The 14,989-nt window shown below is 41.6% G+C and overlaps 1 protein-coding gene across 1 annotated transcript; it reads left to right on the top strand.

The window, feature by feature from the left end:
* Positions 1-4,469: 4,469 nt before the first annotated feature.
* LOC120816964 (neuronal acetylcholine receptor subunit non-alpha-3) lies at positions 4,470-10,986 on the top strand. The gene is made up of 6 exons (XM_040172663.2): positions 4,470-4,779; positions 5,921-6,072; positions 8,318-8,362; positions 8,703-8,812; positions 9,077-9,992; positions 10,081-10,986. The coding sequence occupies exons 1-6, from the start codon at positions 4,719-4,721 to the stop codon at positions 10,243-10,245; spliced, it is 1,449 nt and encodes a 482-aa protein (XP_040028597.2). The 5' UTR covers positions 4,470-4,718; the 3' UTR covers positions 10,246-10,986.
* Positions 10,987-14,989: the final 4,003 nt, after the last annotated feature.

The raw sequence follows: 14,989 nt of genomic DNA, 5'->3' as shown, positions 1-14,989 counted from the left end.
CTGTGACTCACAGCTGCTCGCTCCTATGACCTGATTAGTGGAGTCACATGACGCAGCTATGCTTTCTGTCAACAGACCAATATGATAAAGACACTCGCCCCCCCTCCCCCCTCCACCCTGACCTCTTCTCACTGTTAATCACTCAGTCAGTCAGTCAGTCTGTCTAATTCTCCTCCCCTCTCCCTCTCGATCTCTTCCTCACCACCATTCCCTTCCTCACCCTCTCGCCCTCCCTCCCTCTATCTACACCCCCTCACCCCACCCAATCCAATAGGTGCGCCGTTGTCGTGGTTACTCGCTCACACGCTGCAGGATCTCTGTCTGTGGCTCAAAGCTGCTCCTTGTGACCTGATTAGTGGAGTCACATGACGCAGCTATGCTTTCTGTCAACAGACCAATATGATAAAGACACTAGCCCCCCTCCCCCCTCCACCCTGACCTCTACTTACTGTTAATCACTCTCAGTCAGTCAGTCAGTCTAATTCTCCTCCCCTCTCCCTCTCTTCCTCACCACCATTCCCTTCCTCACCCTCTCACCCTCCCTCCCTCTATCTACACCCCCCCACCCCACCCAATCCAATAGGTGCGCCGTTGCCGTGGTTACTCGTAAACACGCTGCAGTATCTCTGTGTGTGACTCACAGCTGCTCCAATGACGTGATTAGTGGAGTCACATGACGCAGCTATGCTTTCTGTCAACAGACCAATATGATAAAGACACTCGCCCCCCCTCCCCCCTCCACCCTGACCTCTTCTCACTGTTAATCACTCAGTCAGTCAGTATGTCTGTCTATTTCTCCTCCTCTCTCTCTCCCTCTATCTCTTCCTCACCACCCCTCCCTTCCTCACCCTCTCACCCTCCCTCCCTCTATCTACACCCCCCCAACCCACCCAATCCAATAATTTCAAAATAAAAGCCACATGGAGGGAATTTTTACTGTAATGTTTGTGATGAGGCCTATTAATTAAAAACTTCTTAGTTTGAATAACAAACATTCTGTCTCCCAACCCCCCCTCACCCAATTCCATCATTACAAACTAAAAGCCTGAATGATTATCTGTACCTTAACCATGAAGCGGTTTCGTTGAAATACGCATTGCTCTTTCAAATACTACTATAACCACTACGAATATTACTAGTACTTCTAGTAGAACTACAACTGATACTTCTACTACCATACTACTAGTATTTCTACTGCTATTAATACAACTACTACTAATGTTATTAAAAATACTACTATGGCTAATAGTATCAGTATTCCAGCTGTTTCTACTGCTATTGATACTAAACCGACTTCTACTGCTAGTACTAATACCCAAATTACAACTAACATTACTACAAACAATTTTAAACCTCTTTTTATTCATCTCAGCTTTTGTTATTTCTGTACTTTTTAAAATTCATTTAAGCTCCTGCAACTTCTGTTTTGCAATATTTCACATTTATTTCAGCTGTTTTCATTTCTGCTTTTTCAGCAAATCTATTGAAATTCCTTTCAGCTTCTCCCATTTCTGTATTTTCAGCAATTTCAAATTCATTTCAGCTTTTCTAATCTTTTCACCAAATGTATTCAAATTCCCTTCAACTTTCTGTATTTTCAGCTATTTTTAAATATTCAGTGCAGCTTTCAGCTTTTTGCATTCCAACGCATTTTCAGCAGGAAATGCTTTTTCTAGTTTTGAAATAGTTTCCTCTAAAAGACGCTTTGACTCTGACTGAGCGTTCAACCAAAGCTTTCAAGGTTATCGAGGTTTACGGTTGAAGTGCTGCTGCTTTAGTGAGCTTACAGTATCAGCATGTGGGAGACCACTGATTTTAGTTCTTTGAAGCTTGAGAGAGATTAGATTCCCCTTGTAGAATGCCTGTCCTGCTTTCATCACCATTTTTAATCCTGAAAATAACAAACAGATCAAGATTGATTGAAACCACAAGAGACGTGACTGTGTTTCCTCTCATTTATAAAAATGTTCTGCGTCGAGTAAATTATGCAAAGTGCAATTATGAGTTCATCAACCAGCTGAGAAAACAAAAACAACACACAAACAAGCTTGAACGTCTGGCAAACACACGCAAACACCCATATTTGCAGAAAATATATATTGCCCTTTCCCAGTCTTTCTCTCTCTCTCTCTCTCTCTCTCTCTCTCTCTCTCACACACACACACACACACGCACACACACACACTCGGTCGTCTGGGAAGGGACCGGCAGGTTTCCAGCCCGCGAGAATTTATGTTTCCGAATGATTAGAGGCGGAAGGGACGATCCGAGAGGCAGCAGCTGCCCGCCCCACAGCTCCAAGTGGAGCAGAAAATCAGGATAATTTCGTTGTGATAATCAGCCTCCCGTTATCCCCGTCACTTCACTTCACAGAGCAGGAGAGAGAGAGAGAGAGAGAGTGTGTCACATTCAGAGAGCGAATAATGACATACAAAAGTGTGCTTCATGCCCGATTAACTTCAAAATGCATGCATAATGTGTGTGTTAGCGTGCGTTAGTCTGTGCGTCTGTATTATGTGTCCTGCATCAACCAAATCCCCAAATTTAAACATGCATCTTTTATTTTTCAGCTTTTAAGATGTCAGCTGCACAGGTTTCTGTATTTGAGAACTCTTTCCAGAAATTGTAGCCTAGTTACTTATAATTCACAGAAAAACCTGAGCAGTTTTTACTGGAATGCGAGAGAAAACTATTCTCTATGAAGTCTGTACTTCCACAGGAACCAGGACGTTTCTTCTTTCAAATTAAGTTCTTCACCACCTTCAAGCAGCACAAACTCATTTGTGTTGGTGGGAGTCATCACTTTCAGAGGTGGATTCTCAAAGCATCTCAACAAGAAACTGAACTATATTGCTACTTTAATCAGGGTTTATGTTAAAAGATTAAAAGATTTTAATTTATAATTTTATTTGCTGTTTTTAATTGTCTTTTAATTCCTGCATTTTATTTAACTTTATTGAATGAAATGTTATAATGTGAAGCACTTTGAGTCTGCCTTGGGTATGAAAAGTGCTATACAAATAAAATTGCCTTGCCTTGCCTTGCCTTATGTCATATGTCAGGTTCTAGTTTTTGGCATGTCCATTTGACATGCACACCTTTTAGGACATGAACTTGGACCTGGAAAAATGTCCCCACTATTATTGATTGTTGAACGGGTTTGCGATGCTGTCTGTGTTTTTCCTTTTTTTTCTCTTCTTTGCGTGTGAATCAGACATAGTTGAGTTTTAGCTACAGTTTTGCTTCATCATGTGTGTTTAAAGGGGGAAAAAGACGAGAACGATAGGAATGAAAGAAACTGGATCAAAAGTGTTACATAACTGTGATGCAGCATTTAGTTGCTCAACCTGCCGCACTGACGACACCAGCACACAAACACTGTAGCCACACTCCCTTCTTTGAGTCTCCCTCAGCTGCACTCTCACATGCTGCGTCTATTGGTGTAATGTATGCAAACAGACCAGGAGATACAACATTCCCCTCATGGCTGACCGAGTGGAGACATCTGGATTTGAGAGTGTGTTCGTTCGCTGATGGGACACAACATGGGCGCACAACCTTAACATATAAGTGTGTGTGTTTCTTCTCAGTGGGCACGTAAAAGGTGAATAGTGCTTGATATCCAGGTTAGGCTAAAGTTTTGAGCGATGCGCTTTTAAATTAGAGCATCATTTATGGTTAACTGACTTTTTCCTGCAGCCAGTTCCGACTTTGACTACGTTGTACTGAAGCATCTGAGTACTTGTGATTTTAGTAGGTCTAATCTCCCAAATAATGTAAGCAAGAGGGAATTTTTAGACAAGGCCTCTCCTGCCATGGCCTGTTTTACAGCGTGTCCCTATCAGCGCTCTCCAGTGGAGGAGCAGAGGCACTGAGACACGCAGCTGATCGCACTACGCATGCAAGTTTAATTATGGGCTGTTACTGGTGGAATTACAGCCCTTATTATACTGAATAAGGTAGTTTTTTTTACCAAGTCTGTGACATCCAGCCTTTGGCAACACAACAGCAATGACGACACATCCCAATGATGTACTCATAGGAAAACATGTAAGTCATTAATGGGAGAGTTCGTCCGAGGGTCAAGCGAAATCTACTCTTAAATAACCTGCAGACTTTCCCGTCTCCCTTTTCATAGTCCTGATCAGGAAAATCATAATATGTATTCACACAGTATAGAAATAGCAACAACACAGAGAAACAAGATAGAGACGTGCGTTACGTTTCTGATTCTGGTGGTTCGATTCCAGGCTGCCACATGTTCCATGTTGAAGTGTCCCTGAGCAAGACACTTAACCCCTAATTGCTCCCCGGGCAAAATGTGAAAAAGCCATGGGTTTAAAGTGTAATGTAAGTCGCTTTGGATAAAAGCGTCTGCTAAATGAAACAGGAAAACAGCCTCACCCGGGCATCCCTCCCCCTCCCGTCTACCCCCCCCCCTCCCCCCCCCCCCCCCCCCCCATCTCCTCCTCCTCCTCCGACCGCCGCTCTCCATCACAGCACACCTACACCGGCCACATGCACCCCGACAGGCGTCCCCCGCTCCGTGTGCAAGTGTAGCAGCGGGACGGCTGGTTTTGCGCACGGTGCGGACCCCGTCTGATGGACACCTCGGTGCCTTCGCCAGCTCGCTGCGTGCGCCGTGGTCCTCCTCTCCAGCTGGACCGGTGGTAGCAGGAGGCTGCGCGAGCGCTCGGTCGGAACTGGAGGACAGCATCATGAAGTGGACCGTCCTCTTCCTCCTCCTCGTATGCCCGCTGTCCCTCGCCGAGATCCACGGTAAGGATACTCCGATGTGTTTTCTAAATTATACATTTATTGTAGGGGAAGGAGGGGGAAGGGGGGGGCAGAGATCGTTTAGCTTTGGAGAGACCATGTACGCAAAACAAAAAGTGCAACCTGCTCAATTCATGTTACTTTATTTACTAAAAAAGATCAAATGTTATCAAAATCATTTCCACTGATTTTAAGCTGCTTCAAGAGCGAATGCAGCGCTGCAGAAAGACGGGAACACAGGTGTCCGATGTCAGTGTCCATCTCTCAGCACCTCTCAGCGAGTCCTTGACAGCTCAGACACAGCTGATACGGGAGAACTAAAATGCCCTTTGGTGTTAGATTTGCTTTGTCACTTTATTCACACATTGATCCGGTCAGACAAAGACAGACATGTGAAGACATGTGAAGCCAGAAGAGAACCCCCCACTCCCCCTCACCACAAACATCAGCTCTCGCACTGGACATCCCTGGGGTCTGACGTCATATCTGCTTGTCTCTCGTCAACATTACTGTCTCCGGCCCTTAAGACATTATATCACCTCAGGCTGACTGCTGACGGCCCAACATATCTGACCCCCGCCCCTCAATGTGTGACACCACAAAGGGTTGCATTATCCAATTCTCCCTTGTAGTGAGATGTAACGCACAGAAAGTTCTGAATGCTTTTATAGATCTCTGCAAATGGCCTTTTTTGGGGGAAGATTAGCTGAATTTGAAGTGGGAAGACAAAGCTAAACTACAATCTTGACAATAAATCCATCTCATTCCAAGCAGTGTTGTGTCCATGGTGCTGAAACATACGTTTTAAGTATGAGGAGGCGAGGAATGAGGACAAAGAAATTCTCACTATTTTAATGTAAAGGAATCAAAGAAAACTCTTAGACCTTTGGCCTATTTTAAAGACAATATCTAACTAGTTTAAAAAAACACATGAAAAATATACTCAACAACAGTGATTAGGAGATAGTTGTTATTTTCTAACATTCTCCACCTAAATGATGGTACAAGTAAAGATTTTGGATTTCTGTCTATTTATTTTGTCTGCAAGAAAGCTTTACTCCAATTAATCCTACTTTATTCCCCAACCAACACAAAGCATTTGTTATCTAATGTTTTTTACTTCACAACCTCCTCTGCATTCCAGCTCCGAGTGAGTTTGTGTCCTTGGCGGAGATGGAGGACGCCCTCATGAGGAACCTTTTCCAAGGGTACCAGCGCTGGGTCAGGCCCATCCAGCACGCCAACGACACCGTCCGGGTGCGCTTTGGACTGAAGATCTCCCAGCTGGTGGATGTGGTGAGAAGACACCTGCAATCACAAGCACATTTCAATGTACAGCATTGACGTACTTAAGGTAGAGAGATGCTCATTTTTAAAAGAGATAGCAGCAGGATCAAAGGCTAACAATGGAATCTATTCCTTGTGATTATTGGATAGAAAAGAGGCGCTGAACTAGGGATTAGTAAATGTATGAGAAATTAGCTACGGCCAAGAACAGTCTTCCCGTCTGAATTGAGCTTCTTTTGTAGTTTGGATCCCACTAGTGGATATAAACTACAAGCACATATTGTGTTTCCCTCAAAACCCTCAAAGTTATTAAATAGCATGGTTATTTTTAATCTATTCTAATGTTAATTATCTGGAGTTAAACTCAACACCATTGACCGTTTATTTAACCTCATTATGACGTGGATGTTAATAGATTAGTAGGTTAATCTATATTTCTTTATAGTCGACAAATAGAATGAAATTACTGAAACCAACAATGATTGAGGTCACAAGAGTCAGTTCTATGTGTGTATTCAAAGCCTTTTTGTATGTCCCATATCAATTTCTATTTTTATCTCAAAACGACACATATGAATGTATGGTCAAAAATGTTTTTCATTACAACAATCATGTGCACTGTAGTGTAATTGGAGTCAATCCAAACTGTCCAACTGTCCAGCAACTCCAAATCTGTAAATAGTCTCCAGAAGTGTAACATTTTACTCCTTTTTAGCTTCATTTTGGTAAAACGTTTAGGGCTCAATTGTTTTACCACATCGTTTAGCATTTGCTTTCAAGTGATTTTGTTAAACAAACCAAAGCAGTCTCGTGTGTATACAGTGAGCAGTTTTTTTACGATTTATTTTGGAATCAGCGGGACTGAGAGCCGCAGACATGGAAGGGAAGCCGAAGAGTGATCACAGTTGAGAACAACAACAAAAACACGGACCGACTCCAGATTTATCCGTCAAAAGAATACAAAGAGCCAACACACATGGAAGAACAGAAAAGAGAACACCGGTTTTCGTCTAACTGAGAACCTCAGTTGGACGGGCTGGTTCTCCCGGGCCGAGCAGTGTCGCTGTCAGTGGGGCTGAAACCAAACGGGCCGCTGGCAGCTTTACAGGGCAGAGCTTTCTGTGGTCCTGAAATAGATCTGGAACACTCTTCACATCCACAACCAAACCGTCTCTGTCTCCGGAGTGGTCCTTTAATATTTCAGAGGCGTGTCTTTGATTGGCTGAGATGGTTGAGGTGTTCAAGGGAAGAAAATGGAGGACTCTAATGGAGGAGCCTCTCCTCGAGGCTTTAAATATTCATCTCGGCCGGTTTGGATTCAACTCCTCGTCCTTTCGGCCAACATTTGTGTTAAAAACAGAAAGATTAAGGTGAATGATTTTTGGAAAGAGAGCTAACCAGAGAAAGAGCAAACGCTCCTCTGTGTCGGTCCCCCGGGCGACTCTGGCTGTGTATTAGATTATGGTTCACCTCTGCTCTGTGTGATCACCAAACCATCAGACTCAGTCTGACAGCTGGGGCCTGGTCTGGATACGACTGAACAGCTCATATTCTCTCAGGTATTTTGCTCTCAGTCTTCCCCCCTGTTTTTCAAACTCACCTCCAGTGATGTGGAAATAAACCAGTGTTAACCACTCTCATGTTTCCATTTCTGTCTTCATCTACTTACCTCCCGCTGCATTCAGCTTCAGGGTTCATTGCACCCAACTCGGTTTCATGTTTCTTTTACTGTTTACAAAGGAAGTGGCAAAGACGGGTCAATTACATTATGTCTAAATTTCATGGCAGGGGAAAAGCATGATTTGTTTATTTTCTACCAAGCTTCTCATATCATCAAACTAATCAAATTGAATATTGTGATGGAAGCACCCAGATCCCATTCCAGAACCTGCAGGAGATTTTCTTACTTTTCGTTTGAGGGATAAACATGTGAACATAACTGATATTGGTAATTTAGATGATCTCAATCTACCAATATCTGCACGCTTTTGACTATTTTGATGTTTACTGTATCATGTTTTTTATGTATCAGAGCCTCACTCCGTCTTTTTCTGTCTTTGTAGATTTTGATCAGAAAATCAAAGAATTGAAAATAATGTTGGGAGCGATTGAAGGTTTTAATTACACGTATTGAATTTTTGTGATGTGTAAACCCTTTCGATTGAATTTCGATAATGTGCCTTCATCTTTGTGATCTCGCTGCAAGGGATCTTTCTCTCCTTTCTAAATATTACGTTGTCTTTGTCCACTTTAGGATGAGAAGAACCAGCTCATGACAACTAACGTTTGGCTGTGGCAGGTGAGCAAGACATAGAAACGAAATGAGACAAAACGCTTTCTATCAATCTTACCATTTGCATCCAAATGTTCCGGGATAATAGTTAAACATACTTAACAGCTTTATAAGACAGAACATGATAGTATTTATATGGATTAGCTACTGTATTTTACAGTAAACACTGTTAAACATTGTTCTTGGCTGACAGTTTTGGTTCATGATAAACTCTTGATCTTGGTTGTAAAACACAGGCCTTTTTTGTAGTATTGTCAAATAGCCTCAACTTGACAGAACAGTTAATACAGAAATGTTTAGTATAGGACTAACAATACTGGATTATGTGTCCTCTGCTGATGACCAGGAGTGGATCGATTACAAGCTGCGATGGAATCCAGATAAATATGGAGGGATCACTTCCATCAGAGTCCCATCTGAAATTATCTGGCTCCCAGACATCGTCCTCTATGAGAAGTAAGACGGCTTTAATGTTGCAAATGGACTGACCATTAGCATCATGTGAAACTTGAATAACTTAACTTTAATAACAGTAACAAAACGTCAATATACTGATGTGTGGAAACTAAGACGTAGACATATTTCAATACTCTCATTTTAGCTGCAATCTAACATACAAAAACAACATTTATGTAATAGTTTAGTTTCAATCAGTTAATACATTTTCAGTAAACACACCGCAAAAAGTGCTAAAAAGCTTCTTGTTCCACGTTCCTTCAGTGCTGACGGTCGGTTCGAGGGCTCCCTGATGACCAAAGCCATCGTCAAGTTTAACGGCGTGATCACCTGGACGCCACCTGCCAGCTACAAATCCGCCTGCACCATGGACGTCACCTTCTTTCCCTTTGACCGCCAGAACTGCACCATGAAGTTCGGCTCCTGGACGTACGACGGCCACATGGTGGACCTGGTCCTGATCGACAACCAGGTCGATCGACGGGACTTCTTCGACAATGGGGAGTGGGAGATCCTAAGTGCCACTGGGGCCAGGGGCACCAGGAAGGACGACATGTACACGTACCCCTTCCTCACGTATTCCTTCATCCTGAAGAGGCTGCCGTTGTTCTACACGCTCTTCCTCATTTTCCCTTGTTTGGGTTTGTCCTTCCTGACCGTCCTGGTGTTCTACCTGCCCTCGGATGAAGGAGAGAAGCTGTCGCTCTCCACCTCTGTGCTTGTGTCGCTCACCGTCTTCCTCCTGGTCATAGAAGAGATCATTCCCTCCTCCTCCAAGGTGATCCCGCTCATCGGCGAGTACCTGCTGTTCATCATGATCTTCGTCACGCTCTCCATCATCGTCACCGTCTTCGTCATCAACGTCCATCACCGCTCCTCGGCCACCTACCACCCGATGTCGCCGTGGGTCCGTAATCTCTTCCTTCAGAAGCTGCCGAGATTGCTCTGCATGCGGGGCCACACCGACCTTTACCACTACCCGGAGTTGGCTCCCGAAAGCCCTGAGATGAAGCCCCGCTCTGGAGGTCGGAAAGGAGGCCAGAGGGCCAACAGCGGAGCCCGTGGACAGACTGCGTCCGAAGGGAAGGAGGACGAGGCCTGGGCGACCATGTTGGACAAGGCTGTCTACTCAGTGCGCTACATCAGCAGACACATCCGCAAGGAGCACTTCATCCGAGAGGTGGGTTGAGATGGATCTAGACAGTCTGGTATCGTAGGGTTCAATGTCTATATTTTTCGTACTATTTCATATTTCTTCTGTTTTCTAGGTGGTACAAGACTGGAAGTTTGTGGCCCAGGTGTTAGACAGGATCTTCCTGTGGGCGTTTCTTACCGTCTCCATACTGGGCACCGTTCTCATCTTCACTCCAGCTCTCTACAGTTTTTTCAAAATCCCTCCTCCGATTGCAAGTGAGAATCCGCCTTCAAACTAGACAATAACCCAACTTCCACAGGCGAATAGTGATCGACCCTGAAGAATCTCTGAAACATGAATGAATGAGAAGAGGCCACTTCAGACTTCTTTGGATTCACTGTTTAACATTCTCTCTATGTCATTGAGTAATTTAATGTATGTTTCATGCACATCATTTCAAATTATTAGGATGGTATCTTATCTTAAGAAATAAGCAAGTCAATCTCAATAGCAGGTTAATGTCAAATTTAGTGCTTTTCAAAGTCATAGATTTCGAAATTCAGCACATTTGGATTTGATGGTTCATGATGGATTTAAGTAGCATGCAGCTATTAATGCGTTATATTACACGATGGTTATTTCAGATGTCACTTTCTTAATATATGTACAGCAAAGATGGCTTCCTCTCTGTATCTCTATTCCTTTATCACTTTAACAATATTTTCATTTCATACACTAGATGCATTCTGTACTTTATTTGTATTAGTATACAAGAAAAATACATTACTTATTATTTCAACCCTTGTACTGCCTTAAAACCCCATTACATATGTAACAACCTGTTATATGTTTGCAGACTTTTTAAATCCATTAGCATATGTTTCTGAAATAATTTGTGATGTTGCATCTGAACAGTTTGGTCTTTTTTTGCTGTGTTTTTCACCCCTCTCAATCACAACATATGCCATACCCTGGTCACTGCAGTAACTGGAAATATTTAATTGATTAATGAATAAATTAAGAACAAATGGACATTTCACCTTGAAATGGCACACTCTACATTATTTGTATCATTTAATTGCACACGTTAGTTTAAAGACATGAGGCATTAATGCAATATTTATTTATGTTCCATTGAAAATGAAAGTTGTCCATAATATCTTTGAAGGTTGAGCGAGTCCAGTCTGAGATGTCACAGACAACAACAAGAAGGAAACCAGAATAGTACTAGAAACTAGAACTATACTAAGATGTAAAGGGTGAAGTGACTGCTACACCTAGTGGTGAATCAGGGACTTATAGAAAACATCCCCTTTGCAGAAATGGCACAGAATGCAAAACATACAACGTATAATAATTCCCCCCACAATAAGGAAATCAATTATTCTTTTCAATTTTGGTCTTTCTAAAAGAAAATATGTGTTGTGAGTGTTCACATAAGTGTGTATGTTTTGCGCAGCATTTTCACATAGTTTTTGTTTTCCCTGCATCATAACTAGATGGGGGGAAAAACATAATTAAAATGTGGGAAAACTATTATATCACAAAAGTATATTAAAGCACGTTACACTCAGGAAAAGTGTCATTGCTCATTAAAACAATCGAATGACTAGTATTATCAAGTAAATAACTACTACCTGACATCAAAGTGTCACTGTGCTACTGTGGGAAAATATGGTCATAAGACGAATGCGTAAATGAAAGCATTAAGAAGCAGTGCACAACGTCAAAACCTAAAAACTGAATTGCTTCACAGTCCAACCCCATGTTACTCATCTGCTACCAGTACTCGTTGGCACGTTGTTATAAAAATGCCTCATTGATGGCAGGAAAGGTATTGGCTTTTACATTAACTGACGATAAATCACAGTGTATTCACACCACAGAGCGCAGCGCCTCCTGTTCCTGAGGGGCGTGACCCCCCCTGATTCTGACTGGTGTGGATCCCGATATCCTGACTGTCTCTTTAGGCTAATGAATTCCTTTGCTTGTTTCTCTTTTATGAACAGAGCAGCGAAAAAACCCCTCAACATAATGTTAAAACAAAAAAAACAGATTAGTTTCCAGTTTGAATTTGCTCTAACAATAAAACATATACATACTAAATGAGCATTTAGATCAAAATCAACAATTAACAGATAATTAAAAAACAAACAGATTATCAGATTTCCAGATATTTGCAGTCCTTAAATGGTAGATAATACTCGTCACAGGCTTACATTGAAACAATTTTTTTTTTTCTGATAGTAAAAGTCAGTATCAATAAACGTACATCTCATTGAAATAACCCACTAACAATTGCATTCAATTGTTTTAAAAAGCACTTTTGTAAACCCTTTGCAATAAATAGATTGCAAATGAAAAGAAGTGAGCAAAAAAGTAGCAAAATCCAATATTTTACAGAAACTTGTGCAAGCACTGTGCTGTTGATCAGGTGGTATCGAGCTTCAGGTAGAAACCTGGATGACTGAGCTCCGACAGAATGCCCCAAAACACACACCCGCACACACACACACACACACACACACATACACACACTTCCGAGTCAACATAAAGATGATCCTGCCTGGACCGACAGTTTAATGGAAAACAAACTCTTGATATTAGCAAACCAAGTAAAATACAATACACATTTTGTCACAGCAGTAATCATGTGCATCAATAACACCTTCATTCAGAAAGACCAATCTGAAACAAATTTGTTTTAGTGCACATAAATGCATTTCTTTTTCCTTGATGTTACTCTTGTTACACATTATTATATCATTATTCCCAATATACAGATACTATATTGCTGCATTAGTTTTCTCCTCAAACTCACCCAAATTAATTATTTGCGTTTGTGTGTTCCGACTAAAACACATTGTCTGATTGTATGACATACATTTCTAAGTGATTCAGTAATTCTAATACTGTATTGTGTGTTTAGCAAAATACAATGGGCTTGTGTACATCAACATATCTTCCACTGGGTGGGGTCATAACCACGTTCAGTTGGTAGACATTTCACGTTTTCTCAACCAATGTGTGACACACACACTATTTTTTTGTTGCTTTTCAGAATGTTTTGGAAGTTGGATTAAATTGTTCATAATTTTTTTTGTCAAAACAGAAGAAAAAAATAAGCAGAGTGAAAAAGGACTTGAACTTAGTAACAACATTGACAACAATTAAAGATGTTAATTAAAACTCTTGAATGTACAGTATGTGATTGAATTAACCATGAACAAAGTCTGCATGAGTACAGGGGTTACGTAAGGAAAAGGGATTTAAAGCCTGGCGAGGAATTTCAAAGCAGCTCCCCAGAGTATTAATTTGGCTTTCTACTTTTGAAGGCGTTGCATTAAAAGCGGCCATGCTTTAAAGTTTGAGCAGGAAGCTTCATGAGAATTTCTTCGAGTGATGTAGAATCTACGCTCTCTCAAACCCAGACGCAGCCACACGAGAATGACCACCTAAAAGGGAGTGGATGAGATTTGATGCAGAGAGACAATAACAAAAGGTCCAGCACAATACAAGTCATTCATAATTTAAACTCCTACTCATATAAGTTGCATGTAAAGCTTTTGCATTAAAGACTTGTCTTTGATCACACCTTGATGCTCATCCTAACAAAGCGACACTTTTGACGTGTGTGTTTGTTTTTTTGTGACTCTTGTCTCTTCTTCACCCCTGAGTGCACTGCTGACCTTTTTCACAGTAAGCTTATGTATGTGTGAGCCCATAATAAACTAATTCGCCGCCTCGTCAGCGTAAAAGAGACAAAGTGCTGGCTGGAAGCCGGACAAATGAGGAGGACCAAGACTCAGTTAGTCACGTGAGTGGATATTCAAAGACATCCTAACAACAACAAGTATTAGAACAGACACTCGTCACTTGGCCTGATATGAATGCACAATTGCAGATGGAGACACTTAACATGCACACACACCCCCACACACAAAGAAAGGAGCCCGAAGCGTGCATACATGAACCTTGGATAGCTGTGGGACCCTGGTGCTTTCTGCCACACCACACGCTTTGCATCTTCCACACATCAAAGGTGTGACAAAACTAAAACTCATCTGTCCCCATTCTATCACCTATACACACACATGCACACACAAATACACTCTGCTGGGACAGGGGAATCCTTTTTTTGGTTAGCAAAATAAAGGACTCAAAATAATACATATACGTTCAATTTTGTCGTTGTCATTTTTTATCAACTTTTGTCTGTCTTGTTGTCACATTTCCACATAAGCAAACAAATATTTGTCTCTGTTATGTGTTCACAAGAAAGAAAAGGGGGGGAAGGGTCAGAGAGAAGCAATGGTAGCTCCACAGAATTGAGATCCATTAGCACTACATTTCTCCTTTATAAAAGATAGAAGTATTTCCAATATTTTCTTCTTGTGTTCTATCAGTGGATTATTTAAAACATTCCCTCTCGGCCCGTCTCCTGCAGCTCAGTATCGAGAGTTTGAAAATCAACTTTATGAATTTAGAGTCACAAGGCAGCGGACTTCTTTTTAAAACTAGATCTGCAATTGTTTAACCTCCTCTGATTATTGACGTTAAAACCAACCTCTTTTGCTGTCTGAGTTTTGTCTCTGTCACATGTCGGCTCTTGGCAAAATTTTGTGATTTTTTGCGGAGGTTTTTCTGTGTGTTTGTGTGTTAATTCGTGCAGCATATTCCCTTTTGAGAAGGGGCAACAAATAGGGAGTAAAGTTGATATTTATGTTGAAACAGACTCACAGACTCATGTACAGAATGTCTGCATATTGTTTGTGCAGACATTCTGTTTTCCTTGTTTTTTAGTGTAATACCCTTTTTATCTGCAAATCTTTCTACAGTGCCTCTGGGGATTTTGGGGACTTTGGACAGCGCTTCATTAAACTTCAGGAAAGTTATTGTAGTGATGTGTTTTCCGATGGTCTCTTTAGTAGAGGGAGAATACATTAAATGGTATGAAATAATGAATGTTGTGCACAGACAAATATGATGTACATGGCAGCATAAGTCACCTCAAAGCTCTGTGACACCTCAACATGTGGAGT

Source organism: Gasterosteus aculeatus, chromosome 4 (assembly GCF_964276395.1).
Source record: "Gasterosteus aculeatus chromosome 4, fGasAcu3.hap1.1, whole genome shotgun sequence".
NCBI classification, from domain to species: domain Eukaryota; kingdom Metazoa; phylum Chordata; class Actinopteri; order Perciformes; family Gasterosteidae; genus Gasterosteus; species Gasterosteus aculeatus.
The sequence above is the reverse complement of the archived record's forward strand: the minus strand, read 5'-3'. Positions and strand labels throughout refer to the sequence as shown.

Bases quoted from the DNA above. Each gene is read 5' to 3' on its own strand.
- LOC120816964 (XM_040172663.2), top strand. From the start codon at position 4,719: ATGAAGTGGACCGTCCTCTTCCTCCTCCTCGTATGCCCGCTGTCCCTC. The intron at 6,073-8,317 runs GTGAGAAGACAC...TGTCCACTTTAG, and splicing joins TCTCCCAGCTGGTGGATGTG to GATGAGAAGAACCAGCTCAT. The intron at 9,993-10,080 runs GTGGGTTGAGAT...TCTGTTTTCTAG, and splicing joins AGGAGCACTTCATCCGAGAG to GTGGTACAAGACTGGAAGTT.